Source organism: Desmodus rotundus, chromosome 8, assembly GCF_022682495.2.
Source record: "Desmodus rotundus isolate HL8 chromosome 8, HLdesRot8A.1, whole genome shotgun sequence".
Classification (NCBI taxonomy): Eukaryota; Metazoa; Chordata; class Mammalia; order Chiroptera; family Phyllostomidae; genus Desmodus; species Desmodus rotundus.
Window position 1 is genome coordinate 125,504,946 of NC_071394.1, and position 24,462 is coordinate 125,529,407.

At 45.6% G+C, this 24,462-nt stretch overlaps 1 protein-coding gene across 6 annotated transcripts in view; it reads left to right on the top strand.

Moving 5' to 3' along the window:
• Positions 1–24,462, top strand: part of MYRIP (myosin VIIA and Rab interacting protein) — a 198,812-nt gene that overhangs the window by 59,122 nt on the left and 115,228 nt on the right. For 4 of the 6 annotated variants that reach the window (XM_045200150.3, XM_053930477.2, XM_045200151.3 and 1 more), the window contains exon 3: positions 18,388–18,609. In XM_045200150.3, the coding sequence (XP_045056085.2) occupies positions 18,388–18,609 (222 nt within the window). Of the gene's footprint in view, positions 1–667; positions 1,676–3,723; positions 5,077–18,387; positions 18,610–24,462 lie in introns of those variants that run through there. The other 2 variants (XM_053930475.2, XM_053930476.2) reach the window with 2 other exon arrangements.

The window sequence follows — 24,462 nt, forward strand, 5'->3', positions numbered from 1 at the left end:
GGGATAGATGTCTTCGTGGACCCAGTTATCAATGAAAAAGGCTCTCCAACCCTCACCTCAGCAGGACCCCTGAGAGAGGAGTTCCCTGTGGAGTTAGCGTGATTGAACTTCATCCTCCAGTGTGGTTCTAGACCCAGGCTTGGTACCATGGTGCTACTGGTGAGGGCTGGTACTAACTGATACTTTTGAGTTGAGACCTGGGGTAGGATACAATGTATCTGTGAAGTTATCCATATCTACCACAGCCTTCAAGTATAGAACAGAAATTCAGCCAAGCTGTATCTTGTACATTGGTAACTATCCGGCCTGTGTGATGCTGGCGGTTTTATTTTGACTGGGTAAGGGTTCTAGTATAAAATCAAAACAGGGAGCATCTCAGTTTGAGACACTGAGGTTAAAAGTGAGTGGTAAGCACTGGAAATAGTGGGGCATCTGCACTGTGGCATTGGGCTGATGCCTCCCAGGGAAGCCTGCTTTATCAGCCTGTCATTAGGCGACCTTGGGGCTGTGCAAAGTCAGTGTCCAGCCTCTCCCTGAGTAAGTGCATCTTGTCTCTATAGCGTTGTAAAAACACCTGTGGACCCTACACTCCGCCTAGGATTATGATTTCTTACTGCTATATGTTTGTGGTGACATGATCCAACTTAGAGGAGTTATTCAACTTGAGTGTAACACTCTAATCTTTTTTATTGTTACATTTATGGGGTGACATTGGTTAATAAGACTGTATAGGTTTCTGTGATACATGATCCAATATTGCATCGTGCGCCCACCACCCGAAGTTGTATCATTTTTCGTCACCATGTATCTGAGCCCTTTCCCCCTTTACTGCCCCCACCCCCTCTCCTCCGGTAACCGCCATGCTAAGCCTGTGAGGCAGAAAACCGAAAGCAACAAATGGACACACACAGGACACAAAAAACTTAATGCTGTCATCTTTAAGTGGGTAGCTCCACAATCTTGTCAAAGACATTTGTTTGAAAGAAAAGTACTGTATAGCTTCTCCTTATGCATTGTTTTTTTAGTAATATCAGAATCCTCCTGGACGCCACCTATATCCCCCAGTCTCTGTGTTCTCGGCGGTAACATTCTCCCACTTGCAACAAAATACTCGGTACAGAATTTGCTTATTACCTCACTTTTGGAAGATGGCATAAACCAGGAGGGAATTATGCAGGAGGAGGAGAAGGCCCCCTATCGAAATGGCCCATGGGTTTATTGTATTTCCATGTTTACTGCTGGATGAAAACAAACTCAATAACTACCGAACAAACGCTTAAGACCTAAAGGTTTTCATACACTAGAGTTTTTGTGGAGCACTCCACCCAGACTTTTAATGAGTCCGTCTCTCTTGGGATTTGCAGTGTTATTAAAACTAAGCAGCTCGCTTGCCAGATGTGCTCAGGTGAACAACCTTTGGTCACACATTCTGCCGGAGGATGATTCCATGGCCTTGAATAGGTGATTTTTAAGTGGCAAGTAAATTGGCTCTTGATTAGATTTTCAGATGAACGCAGCCACCACCAAAATACTTTGTCCCCTTTAATTAGCATCAACATGATAACGTTGGCCGTGACGATGAACATCAGTGGTGAAAAGGTTCTTTAAACAAGAGCTGTTGGAAGTAGCCAGTGAATGCGTGCGGGTCGCCGTGGTTTGTGCCAAGGACACAAAGGTGAGTGCAGAAGTTCACTCTCAAGGGGGGAGGCAGAAATCAGTCAGAGAATCACAGAAGGAGGCGTGGAGTTACCACTGCGGCATGGGTTATGAAGAAGAGTCCTGATGCTGCTTAGGATGGCCTTTCTAGAAGCGGAGTCAGAGATAGACACTCAGATGCCCCAGGTTTGCTGGGGGCGTGCTCTTAGGAGAAGGGGTGTGTCCTGAGCAGGGCGGACAGGGAGGGGCGAGGTCTCAGCTGCACTGAGATTCAGCCTGATCCCAAGCGGAGCTCTGGGTCATCCCACCTAAAGGCAAGGGGCTACCCTTTTGCAGTCTCCCCAACCCTGCGCTGGTCAGACACTAACCAGGGTCTGACCTGGGGGGTGGACAGGGCCCTGGGCAGGGAGCTGTCTATCAGGCCAAGGGCAATTTCCCCCACAAGGAGGGCAACAATGGAGAGAATGAGTGCGTGGAGTTGTGAGGGGCCCTGGGTGTGGCACCAGTCGCATCCACTGCAGGGCACAGGATACAATGTTCTTCTTTGTTCACGCGGGTGGCCTCCTGTGTGACAGAAAGAGAGCCAATGCTCTGAACAGGCCCACCAAGGCCAGTGGGACCTGGGACGCACTCTGACCTTACCTTATGGACGTCTTTGGGTCTGTGCTCAGTTGTTCAATGTGATGCTTATTGTTACTCCAGTTGCCCTGGTCCTGGCCGGACTTCCGGTTATCTTTGCTATGCAAGCAGCAGTGCGTGTTTCGGGTGCTATTTCACACCTCGCCAGCACGTGCTGAGGCACCCAGGCTCATCGTCTTACGTGTTTACGCCGAAGGTCTGGAAGTGGTCTAGAATTTTGCTTTAAGTTAAAACCCGACATATGGTATGGCTTTTCTGGCTCTAGAGATATCTTTTTTTTTCCTTCACCAAACGTGATCAGAATTGCTGTCTTCATTTGAAATTGGCCCACGGTTGAAGAGAGAAAAAAGAGTCTTTGAAATCAAAATCTTTTTTTTTTTTTTTTTAATTCCACACAAAAGGATTGCTGGATACAGTAGGCTGTCTTATCTGGGCTGTCTCCTTCCCTGTTACGTCTGCCTTTCCCGCCACGTGTAAATTGGTCTCTTAGATCTCTGCTGCCTGGGCTCTTCACAACTGTGTTCAATATTATTACTTCTCTCCATTATTTGATATCTACTACTTTTTTTTTCTTCCATGCTTTACCTTTCTGAGATCTACCGGAGCACTCCGTTTCCATTTCATAGCAAATCAAGGGAGGTTATTGAAATCCGGTTCTTTATCAGAAGAATACGCTGCCTCCCGTGCTCCTCACTGTTGGCGGTGTTGGGGGCCTCTGTGGATAACACCGTGATCCCTTCTTCGAGACGTTTTGAGTCATTTTCATGACCAGCCTGGCTGCGAGATTTGAAACACCGACACGTTTCCGGAGGGACCATTTTATCTGATGAATTTCTTCCAATTGCAGGAACGTATGTTTCTTATAAGACCCACCTGAGGGCCAACCTCACTTTGGAGGCTTCACAAATGTGTATGGAGGGCCACGGGATGCTAGCCAGGGGTCGCACACAGGAGGGCTCAGGAAAGCGATGTGGGTTGGGTACAGCCGAAGTGGTCGGGGTGGAGAATGCGAAGATAAACACGGTTTTGTAGCACTCAGAATACGGGAAGGAGACGTGGGCCTGCCAACACGTGGTTCTAATAGACCGTCATGTGCCTCCATGTGCTCAGGCAGAAACTAGGGCCAAGGTCGATCTCCCGAGAGTATGAAACGAGGTGATGCCAGGACAGTGCTTTCCAGAATGACAGACTCAGTGTGACAGTTCTGCTTGGGGGAGACAGATGCGGGACAGGGAAGAAGTCATCGATTCTGAGGAGAGGAGCGGGTGGATACGTTTCCCCAGGACAAGTTAACAAACTCAGTGCCTGAGAGGGGAACAAGATTTGTGGGTCTACCCTCCGTTCCTGAGCTGCGTTGGCAGCAACACCTCGTCTGCAGGTGGCACCAGTGTATGTATATTTATGTGGGATGAGAAATTGGACTCCCCCAGACAGGTTTGATCCCCGACAATTGCTTCACATGTTTGTTCGTCGAATTGCCAGTTTCATTGCCAAAGGAAATTATCAAAGGAACCACTCACCACTGCTGGTAAACATTATTTACAAACGCTCAATGGCCTTGATTGTGTTAGGCAGCAATCATCGCTGAGCATTGCCTTTCAGAGGCCCCGGGCCTGCCAAGCCTCTGGGAATGACACAAAAATATTTTTGCGACAGATTTAGTCACTTCCACATCATACAATATCTGCTACGGAAAAGGAACCCGTAAATGTTAGTACTCGGAAAAAATATTTTCAAGGAGGGGTGTCTTTTTAGTATCTGCTTTATATTCAGTTTTTTTCCTAGTTGTTGCTTGAATCATGCTCCTAATTACTAGGCCTTGTCTCCCCTGAAAATGGAATCTCAGGAACACTTTCTGGTCCCTGAGGCAAAAATATCTTGCAGTGTATTGGCGAAAACTCCCGCAGGATTATCTGCCCAGTCCTGTCGTCAGATTGGTAGATAAGATATGTCACCTTCGTTTCCCACAAGTTTGAGTCGTTTTGGATAATGTGGAAAAGCGTTTATTGTGATGATGAATGGGTATTAAGTGTTTAAACAAAGTTTAGAAATGTTTAAAACCTGCAACAATCACACACACTTATTTCTTCAGAAATCTTTTTGAAATTTTACTTTTGATGAGGCTTAATCCCTAACCAAATACCATGGCTAAATATAAACCTGAAATACAGGTTTCTGATATTGGAAAAGTGGGCCTGGATGACCTTTCGGCCTTCCTGGGATCCAGGTGCTGTTAATCCCTGCCAGCACCTGGGCTGGTCGAGGGGCCTGGATTAGATGCCCTCAGGAAAACGTGAAATTGTGCTGCAGTGGAAGAAAGGAAATCTAAAATGTAACAGAACAAAGGGTAACGTTAGTTTCCTTAGGATATCAGGTGTATGTCTGTATATTTCGGTCAATTCACTGTATACTGTGATTCTCAACCGTAAAACATGAGTAATAGGAGTTACTGATTATAAATATTCTCCATCATAGATTATTTGGTCTTGATTGTGATGCCAGCCTATTTTGACCTTGCTGATTACAGCTCCTAAAGCCTCTCCAGGCTATGTTGCTTCACCCTGACCCATGTGACCTGTTCTACTTATTTATTTAGCAATAGCCAGCAGCCTGCTCCTGGGCCCTCAGGGAGGGCTGAGCTCGCAGTGGTGAGTCACCCACACAAGGCCCTGCCCTCCTGGAACTCTAGTGAGAGGGACAATTCACAAGTAAACAGACTGGAGATATGGAAAGTTGTTAGCTGCCCATTGTGATAAGGACCAGGACAGAAGAAATAGAGCGGTAAGTAGACAGGAATAGGAGTGCTTTCTCTGCAAAGCATGGGCAATGTAACCTTTCTGCCAACTTGATTACCCACTGTAAGCACCACATGCGAATTTTAACTTAGAATTAGGTTCCAGGAAATGTTCCCTGTTGTTAGGAAATGGTGAACTTCCTTCTTGGTGAAACTAAAAATTCTGTAACATACCCTTTCTCCTCCTTTGCTGTGGTTCTCAGGAAGCTTGAAGAAAACTTTTGTGCCCAATGAAAGCATTACAGTTTCCCTCCGGTCAGTATATTTGTGTAGCACGTGAACAAGTCACCCCCAGCCCCTGCACCCCCGCCCCAAGGGTGTGCTGGTGAGGGAGTGGGTGGTGTGGGGCAGCCTGGGGCAGCCCAGACAGACAGGGAAAAAAAAAAAAAAGACTTTTCAGGCCGGAGCAGAGATGGTTGAAGGGGAGTTTTTAAGTGAAGTTTTTCAGCATGCTGGGCTATACAACTCACACCTCCAAACTCAATGAAATCGACAGCACTCTCCAGCGTCTGGTAGGAACTGGATTTGTGTTTGGGGGAGGCATCCACCTGGTGAGGCTCCTGACCCTGGCCATAGACTTACAGCAGATACCCCAAAGGGACCAGCTTCATTTGGGTTCCATTTGGCTCCTGGGTTTTTGGGGTTTTTTTAATCTCTTTTCTGATTTTATTGTGTTTACACATTTACAAATAGAACGTTGGTGATAATTACAAACAAGTTCCCTGCCCCCTAACTTTCCTGAGATCCTGGATTAAAATCCTTGCGCTGATACCTACCAGCAACCCCCTTGGACAACGTGCCCAGTGGCGGGAGCGGCCGTGCCCTGCCCAAGCCCCTGTGTCAGTCCAGGGCACCCACAGTCCAGTGTCTGCAGGTCTTGGCTGCTGACGGCTCCCAGCTGCTCCCAGCTCAGGAGGATTTTTCTCCCTAGAGATTGCGCCCTCTTTGGGTCAGGCATGGAGTGGCTTCCCACAAACGGGACTGACTAATACAAGGGTACAAGAGGCTACCCTCTTTTCTCAGAGTGGGACTGGCACCTCAGCACCACCCATGCCTGAGCTCCCTGTGGGGTCAGATGGAGCAGACTCCAGCTGAGACCACATCTCTGCTTGCTTCCTTCCTCTTTCCAACTGTGTTTCTTTTTCTACCCTTATTTCAACAGCACTCCTCCAATATATCCTGCACACAAGAATGCCTGTTCTTTGGGCTCTGCTGTCTCTGTTGCTCACTTCCCCCCGCCCCAGGTACCTCTTCTCTACCTGTTTCTCCAGCACAGCAGGCTTTCTTATCTGTAAAGTGAAGAAAGACCTAAAAATAGGCCTTCAAGAGCTTGCTTTAACTGTTGTTATGGTGTTAGGCCACATCCCGTGACTAAAGAAATGTCCAAAAGCTGAAACCTTACCAAGAGATTGCGGAGTGTCTTGTTATTCATTCCGATTGTTCTAGTCATCATGGCCCCATAGGTGACACCCAGTCTGGTTGCTGAGCAATAATCTTTCCTTTCCCATTTCTAAGTGCAAGGCTGCCCTCTAGTGGGCGCTGAATAAATGTTAGTGGAGGATAATAGGCTATGAAATATAACTCTTGCAGCCACATGGCAAACTGCGTGCAGAGTAGTCTGTCTAAGCGTCAGTCTCAACAGGCTTCTCGCTGCCTCCGCAGAGAAACTCCTACAGCCAGTGAGAACATGTGTCCCTGTTCCCACGGGGCCTGGGTTTAGAGCCAGCAGGAAGCTTAGGGAGAGCTCGGCTCCAACTTCTCATTTCCGGAGAAGAAACTCAGATTTCAGAGAGGTGAAGGTGAATGAGGGAAACTGAATTCTAGCTGTGACTTGGCCCTGGCTTCCAACTCAGAATGCTCTTGTGTGATGTGACACTGTCCATGCGGGCGTGGATTCTTTCTCTGTAGATAGTTCCCGTTTGTGGGGGGGCTCTGCCCGCAGGGCTGCCACGGCCGCCACGGATGAGATGAGAATAAGTCTCCCAAGACATGATCTGCTTGGGGAGGAAAGGTGGCCGATCTCTCAAAGGAGAAGGGCCAGGGACCTGTTCCTCAGGGGGCTTTTATTGGATTTGTTTGCATAGGAATACAGGGCGTATATGTAAAGCTCATCAATCATTGTCAGGCAGAAATGATCAAATAATAGATAACATTCAAAGAACTCTGAGGACTTATTCTGAGTCAGGGTCACATAGCTAAAGGGCCATAAAACTTTGGGGAACAAACTCATTTCATGCTTGGACCCTTATCAGAAAACTGAGGACATTCTTAGCAAAGCAGGTTTCACAGGGTTTTATACATTCTTTCTTAGGCCTGATCGCCCTAGGGAACCTGCCCTTTCCCGCACAGGGCTGCACCTACCTCTGTCATTGTTTCAGGCTTAAGTCAGGGAGGGGAAGTAAGGTAGCCAAGAAATTAGGAGACTTCTTACAGACAGAATGAGGACTCAGGCTATGTCAAAGTTGAGGGGCGAGGGTCCATCACCCCCTTTTTCTATAGCCCCCCAAGTCCTTCCCTGAGGGCCCCTTCATGACCATGCCTGTCTTAGGTCATCCCTCCTTTGAGGAATCTTACCCATCATTGGCTAACCGGTCATCCACCCAGGGCCAAGCAGGGTGAGGTGAAAGGGGGCAGAGGTGATGCTCCTACAAGGAAGATAAGCTTTGTCTCCTAAGTGGCTTATGGTCCCAGGTCTTTTTACTCAGGCTTAGCCACGAGGGGTTACAGTTTCTGAAACCAGGCAGGGTGGTTCCCAACACCCATTTACTTAATCACATGTATTCCTAATTATTTTTATTATCTTCCGACTTCTCTCTGTGTTGCTCACTTTCCCCTAGCCACCTGTCCTCTAACACCAGTGGTCAGTCCCCAACCCCTTTGGCACCAGAGACTGGTTTTGTGGAAGACAATTTTTCCATGGACGGGGGCGGGGAGGGATGGTTTCGGGATGATTCAAGTGCATTACATTCAAGCTCACCTCCTGCTGTGCGGACCAGTTCCTAACAGGCACAGACCCGTACCAGTCTGTGGCTCAGGGCTTGGGGACCCCTACCCTAACTGCTTCTCCAGCACAATAGGCAAGCTTCCCACTCCAGGACATTTGCACCGACTGTTCCCTCTGCCTGACATGCCCTTCCCTGCACTGCCTCCAAATCTTTGCTCAAATGTTACCTCCTCACTCTAACCACCCTACTTAGCCTTGCAAGCCCCCGCCACCAGCACCCCCCCCAGGTCTCCCCTTATCCTGCTCTACTTTTTGGTTTTTTTTCACAGTACTTATTACCTATTACACTACATAACTTATTTTGTAGTATGTAAAAACCCCCTGAGAGCAGAGATTTTCATCTCTTTTGTTCACCGACATAGTCCATACGTCAGCGCAAAGTGCACAACAGGGGCTCACGAAGCACGCGTCGAATTGCTTAACCTTCCGAAATGATCTGTTATCGCACGGAAAGGCTACGGCCTCCTCCCCAGGCCGCCACCTCCTCACTCCCGTCCGATTGGATCTTTTGCTTTTTGTGTGATTAATTTTATTTACTTCTTTTGAACTCAGAGTAAAGTTACATGTTTTATTAATAGAGGAGCTCCGTCCTCCCAGGCATGGTGGCTTGTCAATAACAGCGAACCAGCCACTGAAATTTCAAGTAGTTTAAATTGGCCTGTAAGGAAACGTCAGCCATCCGTGACTCAGTTTCCCCTCTTCTACTAAGCTTTTTATAGGAAAATGAAGGTTTCAGTTGTGTCAGTCTAATCTTTGTCCCCTAGGAAGGTGAGCAACTTCTGTTGTTTTCAGGAGAGTGGGGGCTGCTCTCTCTCCAAAGCTAAACACTGTTGACATTTTGGTGCTTATTATTCTAAGAGTTTTTAAATTAATTTTATTTTTTAACTTTCTTTTTAATTACAGTTGACATTCAGTTTCCTTCTGTGTTAGTTTCAGGCACACAGCATTATGGTTAGACACACATATATTTGTGTGCGTGCCCCTCAATAATTCAAGTACCCGCCTGGCACCATACTTACCAGCAGTTATTACAAGATTGTGGACTATATTCCTTATGCTCTGCTTTACATCCCCGTGATTATTTTGTAACTGCCAACCTGTACCTCTTAACCCCTTCACCTCTTTCTCCCAGCCCCCCAACACCCCTTCCATCTGACCACTGTTAGCCTGCTCTCTGTATCTATGCGTCTATTTCTGTTTATTTTGTTCTTTAAGATTCCACATCTCAGTGAAATCATGTGTTATTCGTCTTTCTTTGTCTGACTTAACTTCACTTAGCGTAATACACAAGGGTTTTTAATTAAATATTTTCTTAGTTCAGCGAGAAAGCGAAAGCGATTGGAAGCAAACTGCCTCATCTCTCTGCCAGGGGTCTGCCCTGTGCTGCCCCAGAGAGCGGGTGACCGGCCGAGCACGTGGGGAGAGATGAGCGGCGCGGGCAGACGCAGCAACCCCGGCATTCGGGCCTGAGGTCATGGGTGCAGCATCCTTTAGGTCAGATGTGTTTTACTCTGGGCTCAGGCCCCTTAGCCTTCAAAGACCGTCCACCTTCCTGCTAGCTTCTTTAACATGATTTCAATTTAATAGTGACATCATTTTAGATTATGCCTGCCTGCGCTGAATTTTCCCATTAAATGGCATAACTTCATTACTTAAAGGATAACTAAGTGTAGCTTAAAGTACAAACATTTCTTTTGTAACTTAAAGTTTAAATACCTTTTTCAAGGGTTTATAACTTAAGGTATACATTTAAATAACTTAATAACTTACAGTAAAAACGTTTCTTTATACACATAGGGGAGTTCCAAAAATCAGAACTTACAAATGTAAAAAGAACTTGCAGATGTAAACTTATACATGTTATACAGAAATGTACACTGCAGTCTGCGATCTTGTCACCCATGAAGACAATTCTGAGTGTTTCCAAGTGGCTTTCTGTCACCATTTCTTTACAGCAGCACAGCTAGGAGGAGGTAGAGGTTGTGCCTGCAGCAACATCTGCTCCCCGAGGGAGAGGCTCCTTCCTTCCCACGGTTTGACCGACTCGTGTCTGAAGCTCCAAAGCCAGAGTGCCAAGCAAAACACCCGTACAGACTGCCGCTGATGTCCCTGCAGCGCATGGGACTGGTCCCTGGCCATGTCGTGGGAAGGTACACGCTGTATCTGTACCCAGACACCTAAAAGGTTCTTGAGAGACTTGAACTTGATGATCTGTATGTTTCTTTCGTTTCCTTCCTTAGTATTTTGGTGAGCCTTAATTTTGGAGATAAAAGCCACACTGTAAGCCAACAAAGCTGCTAAGATTGGCTTGAAGTCCCACCCCCCGGCTCCCTCCTCCCTCACGGGGCTGGTCTGGGCCGCCCACATCTGTGATGAGTAGAATCCTGTGAGGTCTCACTCGTGAAAATCATACACGCTCGTTCATTTTTCCTAACGATGCTTTTATATTAGAAATGTGGCTGGTGGCCTTCTCCTTTCTCCTGCCCTGGATCGGAATATCTGGAAAACATTGGAAGCTTCTGCGTTTCAGTTTTGATTTTCATAAATTCCTTTAGTGGTGCTTCCCAGAGTGTGGCATGTGGACCAGATGAACGTGGGTGGTGCAGGATTAAACACTTTTTTGGTTAACAGTTATGTTTTTGTTTTAATACATATTAGGAAGAAATTTAGCAGACTTATTTAGCCTGGTATTTCATGGATATAAATGCTTAGAATTAGTCAAAATGATATTTAGTATTTCTAAGCGAGATGTTTAAAAGAGACATATTAAGTAAATAGTAACAAAATTGATTCAGACATTTGGAAAAATTTTTGAAAGTGATGGCCCACGGGCTCACAGTGGGAGAGGCATGTGTTCTGTGGGCAGAGGCCATCAGAGTGTTTCTTAAATGGCAGAGGGTGCGGAAGCTTCTAGACACAGGTCCATAAAACTCGACAACTTGGCAGAACCCCATACGGAGAGATTTCTTCTCAGGCATTCAGGTTCCCCGGGTGCTGGGAGTGGAGGAGCGAGGGGCCATCCATCACAGGACTCTGAGCCTGCAAGGGACTTACCATATTCGCACTGCTGAAATAACACTCTGCTGCCCCGATGGTGGGGTGGTCCAGGGAAGAGGGGGTGGCGATAAGACGTCGTGGTGGCTTGGAACAGCGTGGTGGCAATGGAGAGAAATAAGCAGATCCAAGAAATATTTCGGGTTCGATTCAACTGGCCGTCGTGACTGATTGTGTGCCGTGGATGAGGGGAAGAGAGGAGTCGGGGGAGCGCTGGGGTTTTGGCTTGGGGGCCCCGTGGAAGGCAGTGCCAGTCCCCGAGCTCACCCACCACAGTGCGGAGCTGCAGGATGATGTTCTCTAGGGAGACTGCAGTTTGTGGCTTGTGGGTCAGTCCCCGCTCAGGGCTACAGGGGGCCCTTCTTCTTCAGGAACGGGGCCGAGCATATAAAAAGCATGTGATCCATGTTGACTGAAGGACTAGTGGAGAACCTGGGGATTAAGAACACATGGGTGGGTGACTTCTGGTGCAATGCAGTCTCCTCTGCCTCATTTTATATTTTATTTTGAACCAATTATTTTGAAACTGGACTCCAGTTTTGCCTTGCCACTATAAAGACCTGCATGTAAACACAACAGAAGCCCCAGCCTTCGGCCCCAGACACATGGGATGTGCTTAGTGACGAGCAGAGCTGAGACCAGGTAGGCAGCTTGGGGTGCCCGGATAATAGAGAGTAGAACCAATCAAAGCCATGTGGTAAAGCCAATCAATAGCCATATCTAGAAAAAATATCCATGTCCATAAGTGTATCTGTGTTTATATAGGTATATCTATGTTCTTTTCTACATGTATAGACAATTTATTTTAATAGTACTACAAAGCTAAATTCTAGAAATTACTCTGTGAGAAAATGCAGGCTCAATTTTCCCATCAGTCAATGTAAGTGGTTTACTTACATGACTCTTACGTGATTTGTAGCCACTTTAAAGGTAAGTGGCACATTACAGCTGGAGAATATGCGGGAAGTGTGGAACCAGGAAGAGGACGACAAACAGGAACAGGGCAGAGAAGGCGAGCAAGAAGCAAGGGTGAAGTCAGTGGCCCGGGACAACCTATTAGGGTACAAAACAAGCCGGCACCCTGCAGCAACCCTTTGGGCTGGCTCCGTGTGGGAACCGGCGGTCTCTCTCTGAGCGGCAGCCCGTGAGACTTCTTCAGGAAATGCACAGAGTAGACATGTCCATGTGAGAGGGGGACCAGAAAAAGGACAAATCTGTGAATGAGCCTCCTGTGTGAATCACCAGAAACTGGGTGCTGAAGGCCTGCTTGTCCGTGGGTTGAGTCTCTTGGCACAGAAGCTCATTGGTTGGGAACAACTTGAATGCTGGAGATGAGGGATGGGAAATTGGCCTGCTTCCGATGCAGGAAGTTCATCAGGCTGGAAAGGACATACAGGCCGCAGCAGCTCTGGGTGATGGGTGAAGAGAAGGCAACGGACTGGCTTTCTTTAACGCACTCTTTATGTCGCCATTCCGACAAGTTTTGGAGATTCTGTACTTGTGTGGCTGGCTCTATACAGACTCCAGAACAGCGATTTTCAACCAGTGTGCCACAAGATATTTTAAAACATGCCACACCTGACTATTGAGTCAGGGGCACTGACCTCGTTTTCCTTAGATCACCCAATAAACAAATGACAACAGCAGCCAACACAACAGTAGCCGTCCCATGTGAACTAATCAAAATTATACCATATTTTTGTTTGTCAGATCGGCAAAAAATACGTTCTTTGGTGCGCTGCAGAGTTTTAGCAATTAGATTATGTGTGCCATGAGATGAAAAAGGTCGAAAATCACTGCTGTAGAACATATAAAGAGTTCTACAGCTCTTTCTTCTCAGGCCTTTTGGGACTCTGGGTGTGCAGGAAGAGGCCTCCCCAGCCGGGCCAGAGCCACATTTGCTTAGTATTGGGGTCATGGTATTCTTGCTCTGTCTCTGAAAAGCTTGCATCCTCACCTCCTGCTGCGCGGTGTGCTTCATGCTGCTCTTCCTGGCCCCAAAACTAAGGCTTTGAGAGGTTTATATAGGAGTGATTTTCTCAGGGCCAGGTGAGGGCTTCAGGGTTGTTTCAGCCCAAGTCTGACTGTGAAGTCTGTGAACTTCCTGCACCACCCGTCTGCCATCCTTCCTGTCTACTACGTAAAAATATCCCTACAATTTTAGAGACTTTATCACTCTCCTGGAGCCCTGCTCTTGAAAGCCCTCGGTGGCCATAGACATGTTTACATGCAGTGAACTTCAGTGTAAACACGCCAGACTCGGAGCTCCTAAACTTTCTGCTATGAAGAGACGTTGCGATGTCTTCTCTTCCAGACAACTTTTAAAGAATTGTTATTATTTTTTTACCTTTACCTGAGTGAGCCAAAAGAACCAGAGAAATATTAGGGAGAGTACACTTGGTAGAAGAACTCAGAGCAGAAGCTTCGCCTGAAAGGAATCCGTGGCGTCCCAGGGAGGGTTCCACCCTCCACCACGGTGCTGGGGGTGCTGGGACGGGATGACAGTGGCACTGTCCCGGGGGTCGGCATCCCGCCCCATGACGAGCCCACTCCCGGTCATTCACGTCCTGCTTCTTCCTAATCCCCACGTGGGAGGTGGGTCTATGGCCATCTTCTCCTCTAGCTTCCAGGCTCCTGGCGTGTTAATCCCCATCTGTGGCCCACGGTGCCTGGCACAGTGCTATGAGAAAGTCAGCGCTAAGTCAATATTTGTTAAATGCGTGAAATAACACATGTCCACGTTCAGACCTAGTTTTTCCACCAGGTGTGGTTTCTATAATTAAGTTCATTATCTGGCTTTATTGGCCATTAAGCTCTCTCTTTGTTAATTGCTCCAGCATAAAAGTAGATGCGCAAAATTAATAAGCCACGACAATCATTTTTTTAGAATGATACAGATGAGAGTATTAAAACACGGAAAATAGACTTCAGAGGTGGGTGATTTGAAACAATGTGATTTGATTTCACAGACATCAAAATGAAATATTTGGTCATGGGAACATTGGCAGCATTGCTCCTCACTGTTAAGGGCCCACCTTTTAGCACACCTGTTGTCCTGGACACGTGTTATGCACACCTTTGAGTATCTTGTCTATATTTTGCGACACTATATAATATATAGTATGCAATGCTTTGCAAATCTCCTTTGTAACTGAGTCTAGGGAAGTGAAACAGACATAAACAAAATATACTAAAATATAATGCATCTACACATATGTCATTAGAAATTGTGAAAAGTCTATAAAGGAGAAAACCAAGGCACTGTGAGAGAGAATCACTGTGAGAGAGAATCGCTGGGGGACTTAATTTACTCTGAAGGGTTAGGGAAGGCCTTTCGTGGAGAAATAGAGGAGGGTGAATGGACTTAGGATGAGCTTTCTTTTCTTTTTGTTTTTTAATTTTTATTTAATCTTCATTATATTTTTTCCATTACCATTCAGTCCTCTTACACCCCCTCAGCAATCACCACACTGTTGTCCATGTCCATGAGTCCTTTTTCCTTTTTGCTCCATCCCTCTGCTCCCTAACCACAGCCCCCCACCGCTAGCTGTCATCTGCTCTCCATCTATGAGTCTGTCTCTGTTTTGCTTGTTAGTTCAGTCTGTTCATTAGCTTCCACATATGAGTGAAATCATATGGTATTTATCTTTCTCTGACTGGCTTATTTCACTTAGCGTAATATTCTCCAGGGCCATCCATAGTGTCACAAAGGGTAAAATTCTCTTCTTTTTTTATAGCCGAGTAGAATCCCATTGTGTAAATGTCCCATGGTTGTTTTATCCACTCATCTGCTGATGGACACTAGGGCTGCTTCCATATCTTGGTGACTGTAAATAACACTGCAATGAACACAGGGGTGCTTATGTTGGGATGAGCTTTCAAGAAGAGAGATCGTATACGCAAACCTCAAAGAAGGAAGAACATGGCCTTTTGAAAGAACAGCAAGTACTCGAACAGGCCATGTGGTTTGAGCATCCTGTTAGGAGGGGGTCAGTTTGGAGGTAAACAGGCCATGTGCACTCCTGTTACATCTTGAAAAAAATACTGGAACTTGTGAAAGCATGTGAAGCAAGTGAGTGACCCAGATTTTCAAACTTGAAAGGTCTCTCTTGCTGTGGCTTAGAGAGAGATTGGCGAAGAGGAAGAAGTCTCCTTGGTTTAGAAAAGGCTGATGCCCTGGTCTCAGGAGAGATGAAGCCAGGTTGGACTTGGGTGGGGGGGCGTGGTTGGCAGGTGAAGCAAAGATGGAGACAAGTTAATGAATGCCAGATATTTTATATCTAGAAGATATAATGTGTAGAATCTGGATTGACTCTTGTAAGGAAAGACAAGACCAAGAAAATGTCCTGAGTCTGGCTTCAGCGGTCAGGTGGTTGGAGGGTTTATTCCCTGAGCCCAGGGAGCTCCGGGAGGAGCGGTTTCTCAGGAACTGATCGAAACTGGTGTTTGCAGTCCTTTTAATCAGGAGACAAAACTCATAAAGCTCAAGTGATTCTGTAGATTGAGTGCACAGAGATGTTCCCCAAAGACTTTCCTTCCTGGATGTTCTCTTCCATTTAATTTAGCGTTTCTGAAATAGCAGGAGAAGCTGGTCAATGGCCAAGGCCGTTCTTACATTGTTTACAGGTGTCAGAGCCACGGGTGGCTTAGCTCTTCAGCTGTACATCTGAAGGCCTGGAAAACGGCATCTTCATGCTTCAAGACAAAAACCCTCTCCTGTCTCCCTGTAAACATTTTGTTCAGCAAAACAAATACATACAGTGTTTTACCTCATAGAATTAGTAGCTGGCCTGATGTAGTCTCCCCTTTAAACACGAGATTCAGGCTTCCTTTATTACCTAATGTTCAAGCCACAAACCCTTACTCTGCCCAGTACCGGCGACTGCTGGGCAGAGCAAGCCTGTGCAGCGGTGGCAGATGTGTAAGCCAGTTCAGGGCATCTGAAAGCTGAAGCCACAAACACTCCGAATTGTCATGGAAAAGTGTTTGTTTATGATACGTTGTTGTTCAGTGAAAAATGAGGTTCTAAAACCATATGCACATTTCCAATTCTAATGGAAGGGTGGGATGAGCCACGGCAACCCTTCTTTGTACTAAAAATACGTAAACATACTAATAAAATACAAGGTTTAATATAAGAAAGAGAAAATATTTGCAAATCATAAAACTGAGAAGGGACTTGTATCTGAATGCATGTGAACTCTTTCAACACAGCAGTAAAAAGACAAATAATCTACTTTCAAATGGGCAGAAGATTTGAATAGATTTTTCTTCGAAGAAGATGTGCAAGTGGTCCGTAAGTATATGAACAGATGCTCAGCACTATTTGTCATTAGGGAAATGCACATCAGAACCGCAATTAGATATCGCCTCGTACCTCCTGGTATGGCTATGATAGAGTTGGTGAGGATGTGGAGAAATCAGACCCCGCATATTCCAAATGGCCCAGCCATTTGGAAAAAAAGTCTGGCAATTTCTTAAAGAATTGAACACAGCATTACCGTGTGACCCAGTGGTTTCCCTCCTGGAATTGAAAAGATGTATCTGCGCAAACACTTATATGAGAATGTTCAGCGGAGCATTGTGAGTAATAGCCAAAAAGCGGAAACAGCCCGGGTGGCCATCAGTTGAGGAATGGACAGGTGAAGTATGGTACGTCCGTAAGTGGGACATTATTTGGCAGCAGAAAGGGCTGAAGTGCTGATACGTGCTGTGACAGGGGTGGGCCCCGAACACACGCAAAGAAAGAAGTCACATGCAACAGGCCACATATGGTCCAGTTCCATTTATATATGTGTCCAGAATAAGCGAGGTCCTAGAACCAGAAGGTGGATTGGTGGTCGGTAGGGACCACCAGTCCTGAGGAGGGTGGGCAGGGGGGAGCTGTTGCGTAAGTGGGGGCTTCCTTTCTGGGTGGATGCTCGTGTTCTGGAACCAGAGAGTGGCGGTGCTTCACGGCACTTTGTGAACACACTAAAAACTACTGAATTGTGCAATTTAAAGAGTGAATGTTATGGGATGTGAATTATATGTCAATTTTTTTTTTTTAAGTCGGGGGAAAAGTTAGGAACAGGGAATTCCCAAGAGGTAGAAGTGAGGAGGGAATCTAGAACCAGAGTGATTAGCCTCCTCGAACAGGGAAAAACAGGGGCCGCGGGCCCTGCCGGCAGGTGGCTGCAGAGTTCCCTTTGGCCTGGGGGCGGGAGATGTGGCCTGGAGCCTTCGGAGGAGGAGAAGCAGCTGAAAATGAGATTCCTGCATAAAGTTTAGGGTAAAAAGCCTAGGCTCAAACAAGCGATGTTTAGAAAGAAAAGGGACATAGTTACCAATAGAAGAGAGATCTTAAATCATTGGAGAAACCTGTGAACCACTTGATGCCTACACACCTGAAAATCTAAACAAAAAACACACTTTTCTAGGCTTCAAAATTAAAACAGTATCGACAATATCACCCCACTTTAAAACAGGAGGAAGTCGGAGACAGAGAGAGGGAGGGAGAGGAGAGGAGGGACACCTAAATAACTCAGAGTGGTAGAATACAGGCAATTCTCACATTTTTCCTTTCACTTAACCCTGTCTGATTAATTGCCAAATGGGTCAGACAACGATGCCTCCTCTCTACGCAGCTAATGGTTACCATTTAGGTTGGATTTTGAGAGTTTTCCTCTGATTGGCGGACCAGAAAAAGGGAGTTGTCTTTTATCCAACTCTGAATCACCCCTGCTTAGGATGTGCCCATCACCCAGCGACTCTTTATTGACTCACATTGATTTGAAAGCTTTTAAAATCCCTGGTGCTTCCGTTTCCAGGGCCGTTAAATGGGGCCAGCACTGCATCGATCATATTCCCAGCAGGGCTGTTGTGAGGATGAATGTTTTAGCACAATAACATAATAGCACGATCTCCTGCTCCTTTGAAAAGGTGTTAGTTAATTAAGTTAAACGTTGTGTTTTTCAAGGATGTGCTCAGTTTTATAAAAAATAAAATGTACCTCGGTCTAGTGTCTGAAATAGGAGTAGTAAGGTTCTCCTAGACAATGTGACATATGGAACACACACAATCAACCCACCACTGGGGTTCCTGTTTGGATACTATGTCAAGTGATGGATCTCTGTGAGTTTTATTGTTGCACAGGAAGACCCCACATGTGGCTCGGCCTGGGGAAGGGCTGGGGTGGGAATGCTCTGGGGAGAGAGCCCCCTGACCTGGTCGGCTCTTTCCCTCTCCTTCCCTGTCCCAGCGAGATGAAGCAGAAGCTGGACGAGGAGGGCAGCAAGTGCAGCATCCTCTCGAAGCACCAGAAGTTCGTGGACCACTGCTGCATGCGCTGCTGCTCGCCCTTCGCCTTCCTCGTCAACACCAAGCGCCGCTGTGGGGACTGTGCGTTCAACGTCTGCAAGAGCTGCTGCTCCTACCAGAAGCGCGAGAAGGTGTGGATCTGCTGCGTCTGCCAGCAAGCCAGGTGAGTGGCCGAGTGGTCTTCCTTCAGCCAGGTAAGACCAGCAGCGATTGATCAGCCTGCAGTACTGAGTGCAGTAGAGAGATTACCCAGGGGAGGTGCCGTTAAGGATACTGCGTGAGCGTCACAGAGAGGATGAGAAAGGGTCATAGCTCTCATCTGCTCTCATCTGTTCATTCATTTACTCCACCAGTATGTGTGGGAGTCTTAGGAACTGGGCTGGAGGCCAGAACCGAGGTGGTGAGTGAGGCAGGTTGCTTCGGGGGTGTTTGGACGCATGGAAGTTGTGATGCTGCGCCCAGCTGCTTGGGTGAGTCGTACACAGCACTCGGCTCAAACACCTGCTGTGGCTCCGCTGGGCTGCCCACCCCATGGTGGATGCTTCAAGGACAAGGAACCATCCTGTATTACTCAACTCCCTTTGTAGCACGTACGTAGCTTGATGTGTAAGAGGTGCACAAACCTCTGTGGGCTGAGTAATAGACCGGGACCGTGTTCAACAGCAGAAAAACTCATGGTTCAAACGAGGTTTGGGGAACTTTAAAGAGAAAAGGATCCAGGGAGTGTTGGGGTGTCCTAAAGAGGTTTTGTAAGAGGGGCCCCCGGGTGGAACTCAGGAGGAATCACAGAGCATTCTTGGACAAGGCGTGGCCTGGGGTAAAAAGAAGGTCTGGATGACAACTCTTGCGGTGGTCAGTTTACGGGAAGAATTTGGGTTTGATCCTCAAGGGGCTGTGAAATCATAGGAAATAGCAGCTGAGAATCATTGAAGTAGCAGTTATGAAAATATACTATCCTTTACTGTCCTTCAACATGTTCACCCCCACACAGAAGGAAGCAATAGTATCTATCCAATCTTGGTTTTTTTTTCTTTCAGTTTTTCTGTTTCTCTTCTCCATGGGTCAGATAAGTCTCCAAATTTACCACACAGTTAATAGCAGGGAAACAAACAGTCACAGCCTCTCAACCCCACATCTTGCCTGAGTTGTGTGTGAATTTAGTATCAGTTACAATTAAAGGACACGCTCCTGTCGTCCCACGGCAGTGATGGGGAGTGACCAGTACGCTACCTCAGGATCTCCTCGCTTGTAAGTGGAAGAACATTGCTTCAAAACCCAGTCTTCGGATTCCAGTCCCGGGCTATTGTATTTGTACTAGATTGTCTTAAGGAGTAGCCAGACATTGAAAAATAAGTGGTAAAAAGGGCCGCACCTGGCCCCTAAGGCTACATTTTAAGTTTTCATTTCACATTTCCAGGCTCTTAATCAGGAGGCAGGAGGCTTAGGAAATGCCACGTAACTCACTCCTGCCTGTCAGGGTAAGCATTCCAAGCCAGCGCCCCGAGTCTCAGTAGTGGGCGCTGGAAAATGACGGACCACTCGTAGGAGGATGCCTAGAAAGACATCCAAAAAATGAATGTACATTTGTTCCAATTTTTGTACGAAAAGGGAGGATTATTGAGGAGTCTTCCACATTCAATGTGTCTAGAGAGAACACACCCCAAATTGTTTACATTGGAATTGGCAGAAAGAGGTTGCGGAGGAGAAGTTGGGAATTTTGCTGTTTTAATCTTGAGTGATGACTGGTGGGGACATCTCAGGAGTCTCGGGACTATTATTGTCTGATATCAAAAGGGATGGAAAAGCCAAGCTCATTTCTGGTTTTTCTGTATCGTTCCGGTTCATCACAGGAACCTGTCCGGGAAAGAAATTCATGGTACATACGGCAGGAATTTGCGTCTTGAAATTTCCCTTGCCATTGATAGAGAAGCATGTCCAGGTGAGAGTACCTCAGGCGTATGGACTGTGGCCTGACAGTCTTTACACTCCACAGGATGCCTCAGAAGAGCCTATTTCATGTATGTAGGAACAAGCGGTAGAAGCCCCCAGCAATACACAGGACACAGCAAAATTCATCATGGGAAGCATTTAAGGCATAGTTATTGACTTTATTATTTGATGAATTTATTGTGGAATGGATGGTCGATCCCTTACTTGGGATGTTATATAGCCAGTGGGATGCTACTGAATCATTCCCTTTGCCATTTTTCATTATACACAAATTTATGTTCTTGACAACTTGCTATACATATTCATTCAAACATTATAGATAAGGACATGTAGCAGCTGCACTCTGAGGTCTTCTGCAGGCAGCAAAACTTTCAGAGTGAGCACAGGCCACGCATATCAACCTTTCTCATTTGGGGTTGGAGTGATTCAAGGATGACGTTTCTACTTTTCTTGGGAACAAATTGGCTTCCTAGTTCTTTGCTTTATTATAAAAATTGTTCTCTCTGATTTTTCATCATTTTGTGCTATTACCTTTAACACAGACTGATTTGAGAGATTGTTTTCGGGGAATGAGAGAAAAAAATTATGGTTGGAACCGAAATCAAAACACATCTCATTATGCCTGTGGCATTTGCTTTGGATTCTCTGAGACGACGTAAGGCTGCATTTCTTTGCACTTGGAGTTGAAGTCTTGGATATTCGATCATTTATCTCTCGGTATTCACATAGCCCACAGGATTCACAAATTAGCATACTGCCCTCTTGGTATAAACTCCACGGTGTGTTTTAGAGATACCCAATGGGTGGGCAATATCCCTAAAAATTATCACTACGGGGTAAGGACATCTACAGGTTAACCAATACGCAGGGAAATAACGAACCTCACTAGGAAGCAAGGGAATAGAGTTTATGCTTCAAGTGCTGTTTTTGCCTCGTTAGTGACTTTTTCATCATTCTGCTGTGTCGACAAGGGTAGACTGAAAAAGGCGTTCTCATTCATTGCCGGTGAAGTCTAAATGGTCATAACCTTTTACCAACGTGTATCAAGAGGCTGTAGCACGTCCAAAACCTTTTCCTCAATAGTTTCATTCCTGAAAATCCTATAGAGAGGAAACATTATATTTTTAAATGCTGTACAAAAATGATATGTTCTGAATTGTTTGTAATATAAAACCCAGAAATAATCTAAATGCTCAACAATAGGACAGGGAGCGTAAAGGAGTGCACATTTAGCCTGACAGAGTATGACGAGCCCTTTAAAATAATGTGTGTATTGGATCACCATGGGTGATTCTTATATTAAAGTGTCAGGTTTAAAACTGCAATGCAAAATGCACATGTAATAGAATCACTATGTAATGAAGAAAATATAGAAAAAAGACTGAAAAGAAATTAACGATCAATGCTATTTATGAGGAATTGTTCTTTGGAAGGTAGACTTATGGATAATTTTTTCTTACCTATTTTCCAATGTGTTTTCAAGTTTTTCACATTTTGCCTGTGTGATTTTATAACTAGGTAAGTAAAACCAAAATTAAGAAATGTAGGACTTGGGCCCTGGCTGGTATGGCTCAGTGGACTGAGCACTGGCCTGCAAACCAAAAGCCGGTTGGATTCCTGGGCCGGGCACACTCCTCGGTTGCAGGCCAGGTCCCCAGTGCGGGGCGCATGAGAGACAACCAGACACTGATGTTTCTCTCCCTCTCTTTCTCCCTCTGTTCGTTTCTAAAAATAAATAAATAAAATCTTTTTAAAAAATTGGAGACTAGACCACCCCAGTTAGTGAGTGGGTCCATGAGCCAAACAATGCCAGTCCTCTCAGGGAATTTGAATCTTGGGTGAGTGACATGTCAATGGAGGACAGTTAGAGCTGAGTCCCCCTGAGACAGGTGACAAATGTTGACCATGGATAACGTCCCTGTTAGCAAGATCACTAGTCCTGTCACCCCAGTCTCAGGTACACAGGTCTTCCCTCAATTCTTTAAGCCACCCGACCGCCCCATTAAATTTCCTTTTCACAGAAGTCATCCAGAGTTCATTTCTGTAACTAAAAACAGAACCTAAAGAGCTAGCGCTGATACAGGGGACACCACGCAATCAGAGCTGGGAGATGGAATGTTTAGGTGAAAATGGCGGAGAAGCAGGTGACCGTCCTGATGTGGGACTAAGGAGGGACGCTTGTGATTTCTTACATGTTTCCTAATCTCCCACACTTAAATGTGGTCTTGATTGGCAGGCCTGCCCGATAATTAAGTGTGCCCTGCCAGAAAAAGAGTGTGCGAGTTTCCAATTTTCTGGAGTCCCTGGTGCATAGCAGACGGGAATGGCTTCAGCTATGGCATTAATTAAACGTGTGCTGGTAAGCGAAGGGTAGCCCTGTAGGAATGAAAGGGGTGACTCCTTTGGTAGGTCAGGTGATTTCTGCTTATTTACTTTCAGCCAAGTTAAGGAGGACCTAAATGCTCACTAAACATAATGTGGAATCTTAGATTACTATTTGATTTTTGACATATGACTCAGAGGGAGTTCAGGGTTGAAAAATATTATTATTAAAACTGCTTCTATTCCTAGCTATAGAGACAAATTTCTTCACAGCTTACAATTTTTTTTCCAAAGGGATAAAACTAGTACTGAACACTATCTCATTCAAGTAATAAATAATATTTCTCCATGTAGAAAAGAAACCAATGAAAAAACCAACTCAGAGTAAGATGTATTTTCCAATAAATGCATATGTTTTCTGCTTATCAGAATTTTAATATATTTGTTTTTGATCAATTGTGTCTTGGTCAAAACTAGTAACTCAAGCCAAGATTAATAGTTGGAAACTTTGAACTTCATGGCTCAAAAAAATTATTAAATTTAATGCATTACACATATTTCTGTGCCAAAGAATGACAACATGGTGATAAATTAAAAAACTGAACATAGAAATATAGGACATTAAAATAAAATTCTGTAAAGGAAGCAGGTTGGGAAAGAAATATCTGTTCAAGGAGAAAACTGAGAAATGTTCATTTCTGTTAAAGGAGTCAGCAGACTATGGCTCACAGACCAAATCCAGCCTGTCCCCTGTTTTATAAAAATGTTTTATTGGAACTCAGTGTTTACTGTGGTCTATGGCCGCATGCAACTACAACAGCAGATTTGAGTAATTACCACAGAGACTGCATAGACCACGGACTTGAAAGTATTTACTATCTGGCTATTTCCAAAAAAGTTTGCTGACCCCTAGCTTAGACCAGTCAGGGCCCACCCATCACCTAGATATTGGCACATTTCCATCCTGAGTACATTGGGACACTTCACCTGAGATGCTAATGGCAACCATGAACGCCTACCCCGATGCACAGGAGGGCATGTCTGGGGGTTTTAGTGGCTGCAAGACATCACACAGGCTAGTAGCACCTGTCCTGCGAATTGACTGCAGACCTGTGGAGCAAGGAACCCCACCGAGAAGGCCACGCTTTCTGGCCTTGAAATAATGACTGCACTTAAAAAAATAATGGGGTCTTTAGCATCTTCAGCACCCTTTTAACCGGGGCTTATCTAGCAGACGTCATCATATCAACTTTGGTCGTTGACATGGTAGGAAAAAATGCCAAATTTTCATCATTTAGACTGTTATTTAAATTTTTGTTCTTTTGAAGACTTTATTTATTTTTAGAGAGAGGAGAAGGGAGGGAAAAAAAGGAGAGGGAGAGAAACATCAATATAAGAGAAACATCCATCAGTTGCCTCTTTTACACGCCCCGACCAGGGACCAAACCCGTAACCCAGGCATGTGCCCTGCCCTGGAATCAAACCAGCGACCTTTTGCTTTGCAGGATGATGCCCAACCAACTGAGCCACACCAGCCAGGGCAGACTGGTATTTAAATTTTTGTATTCAATCCTAAGGCCATTAGGTATTTCTCAGCATCACCTCCGTAGCGTATAATTAACCTGGTGCTTACCCATCAATTCCGTCAGTGCTTGATGTGTCCTAGTGATAGTAAGGTGAAGATAACTCCTGAAAATATAAGAAGCCTCTGGACTAGATATGCCATGAAATAGCCTTTAAGGCT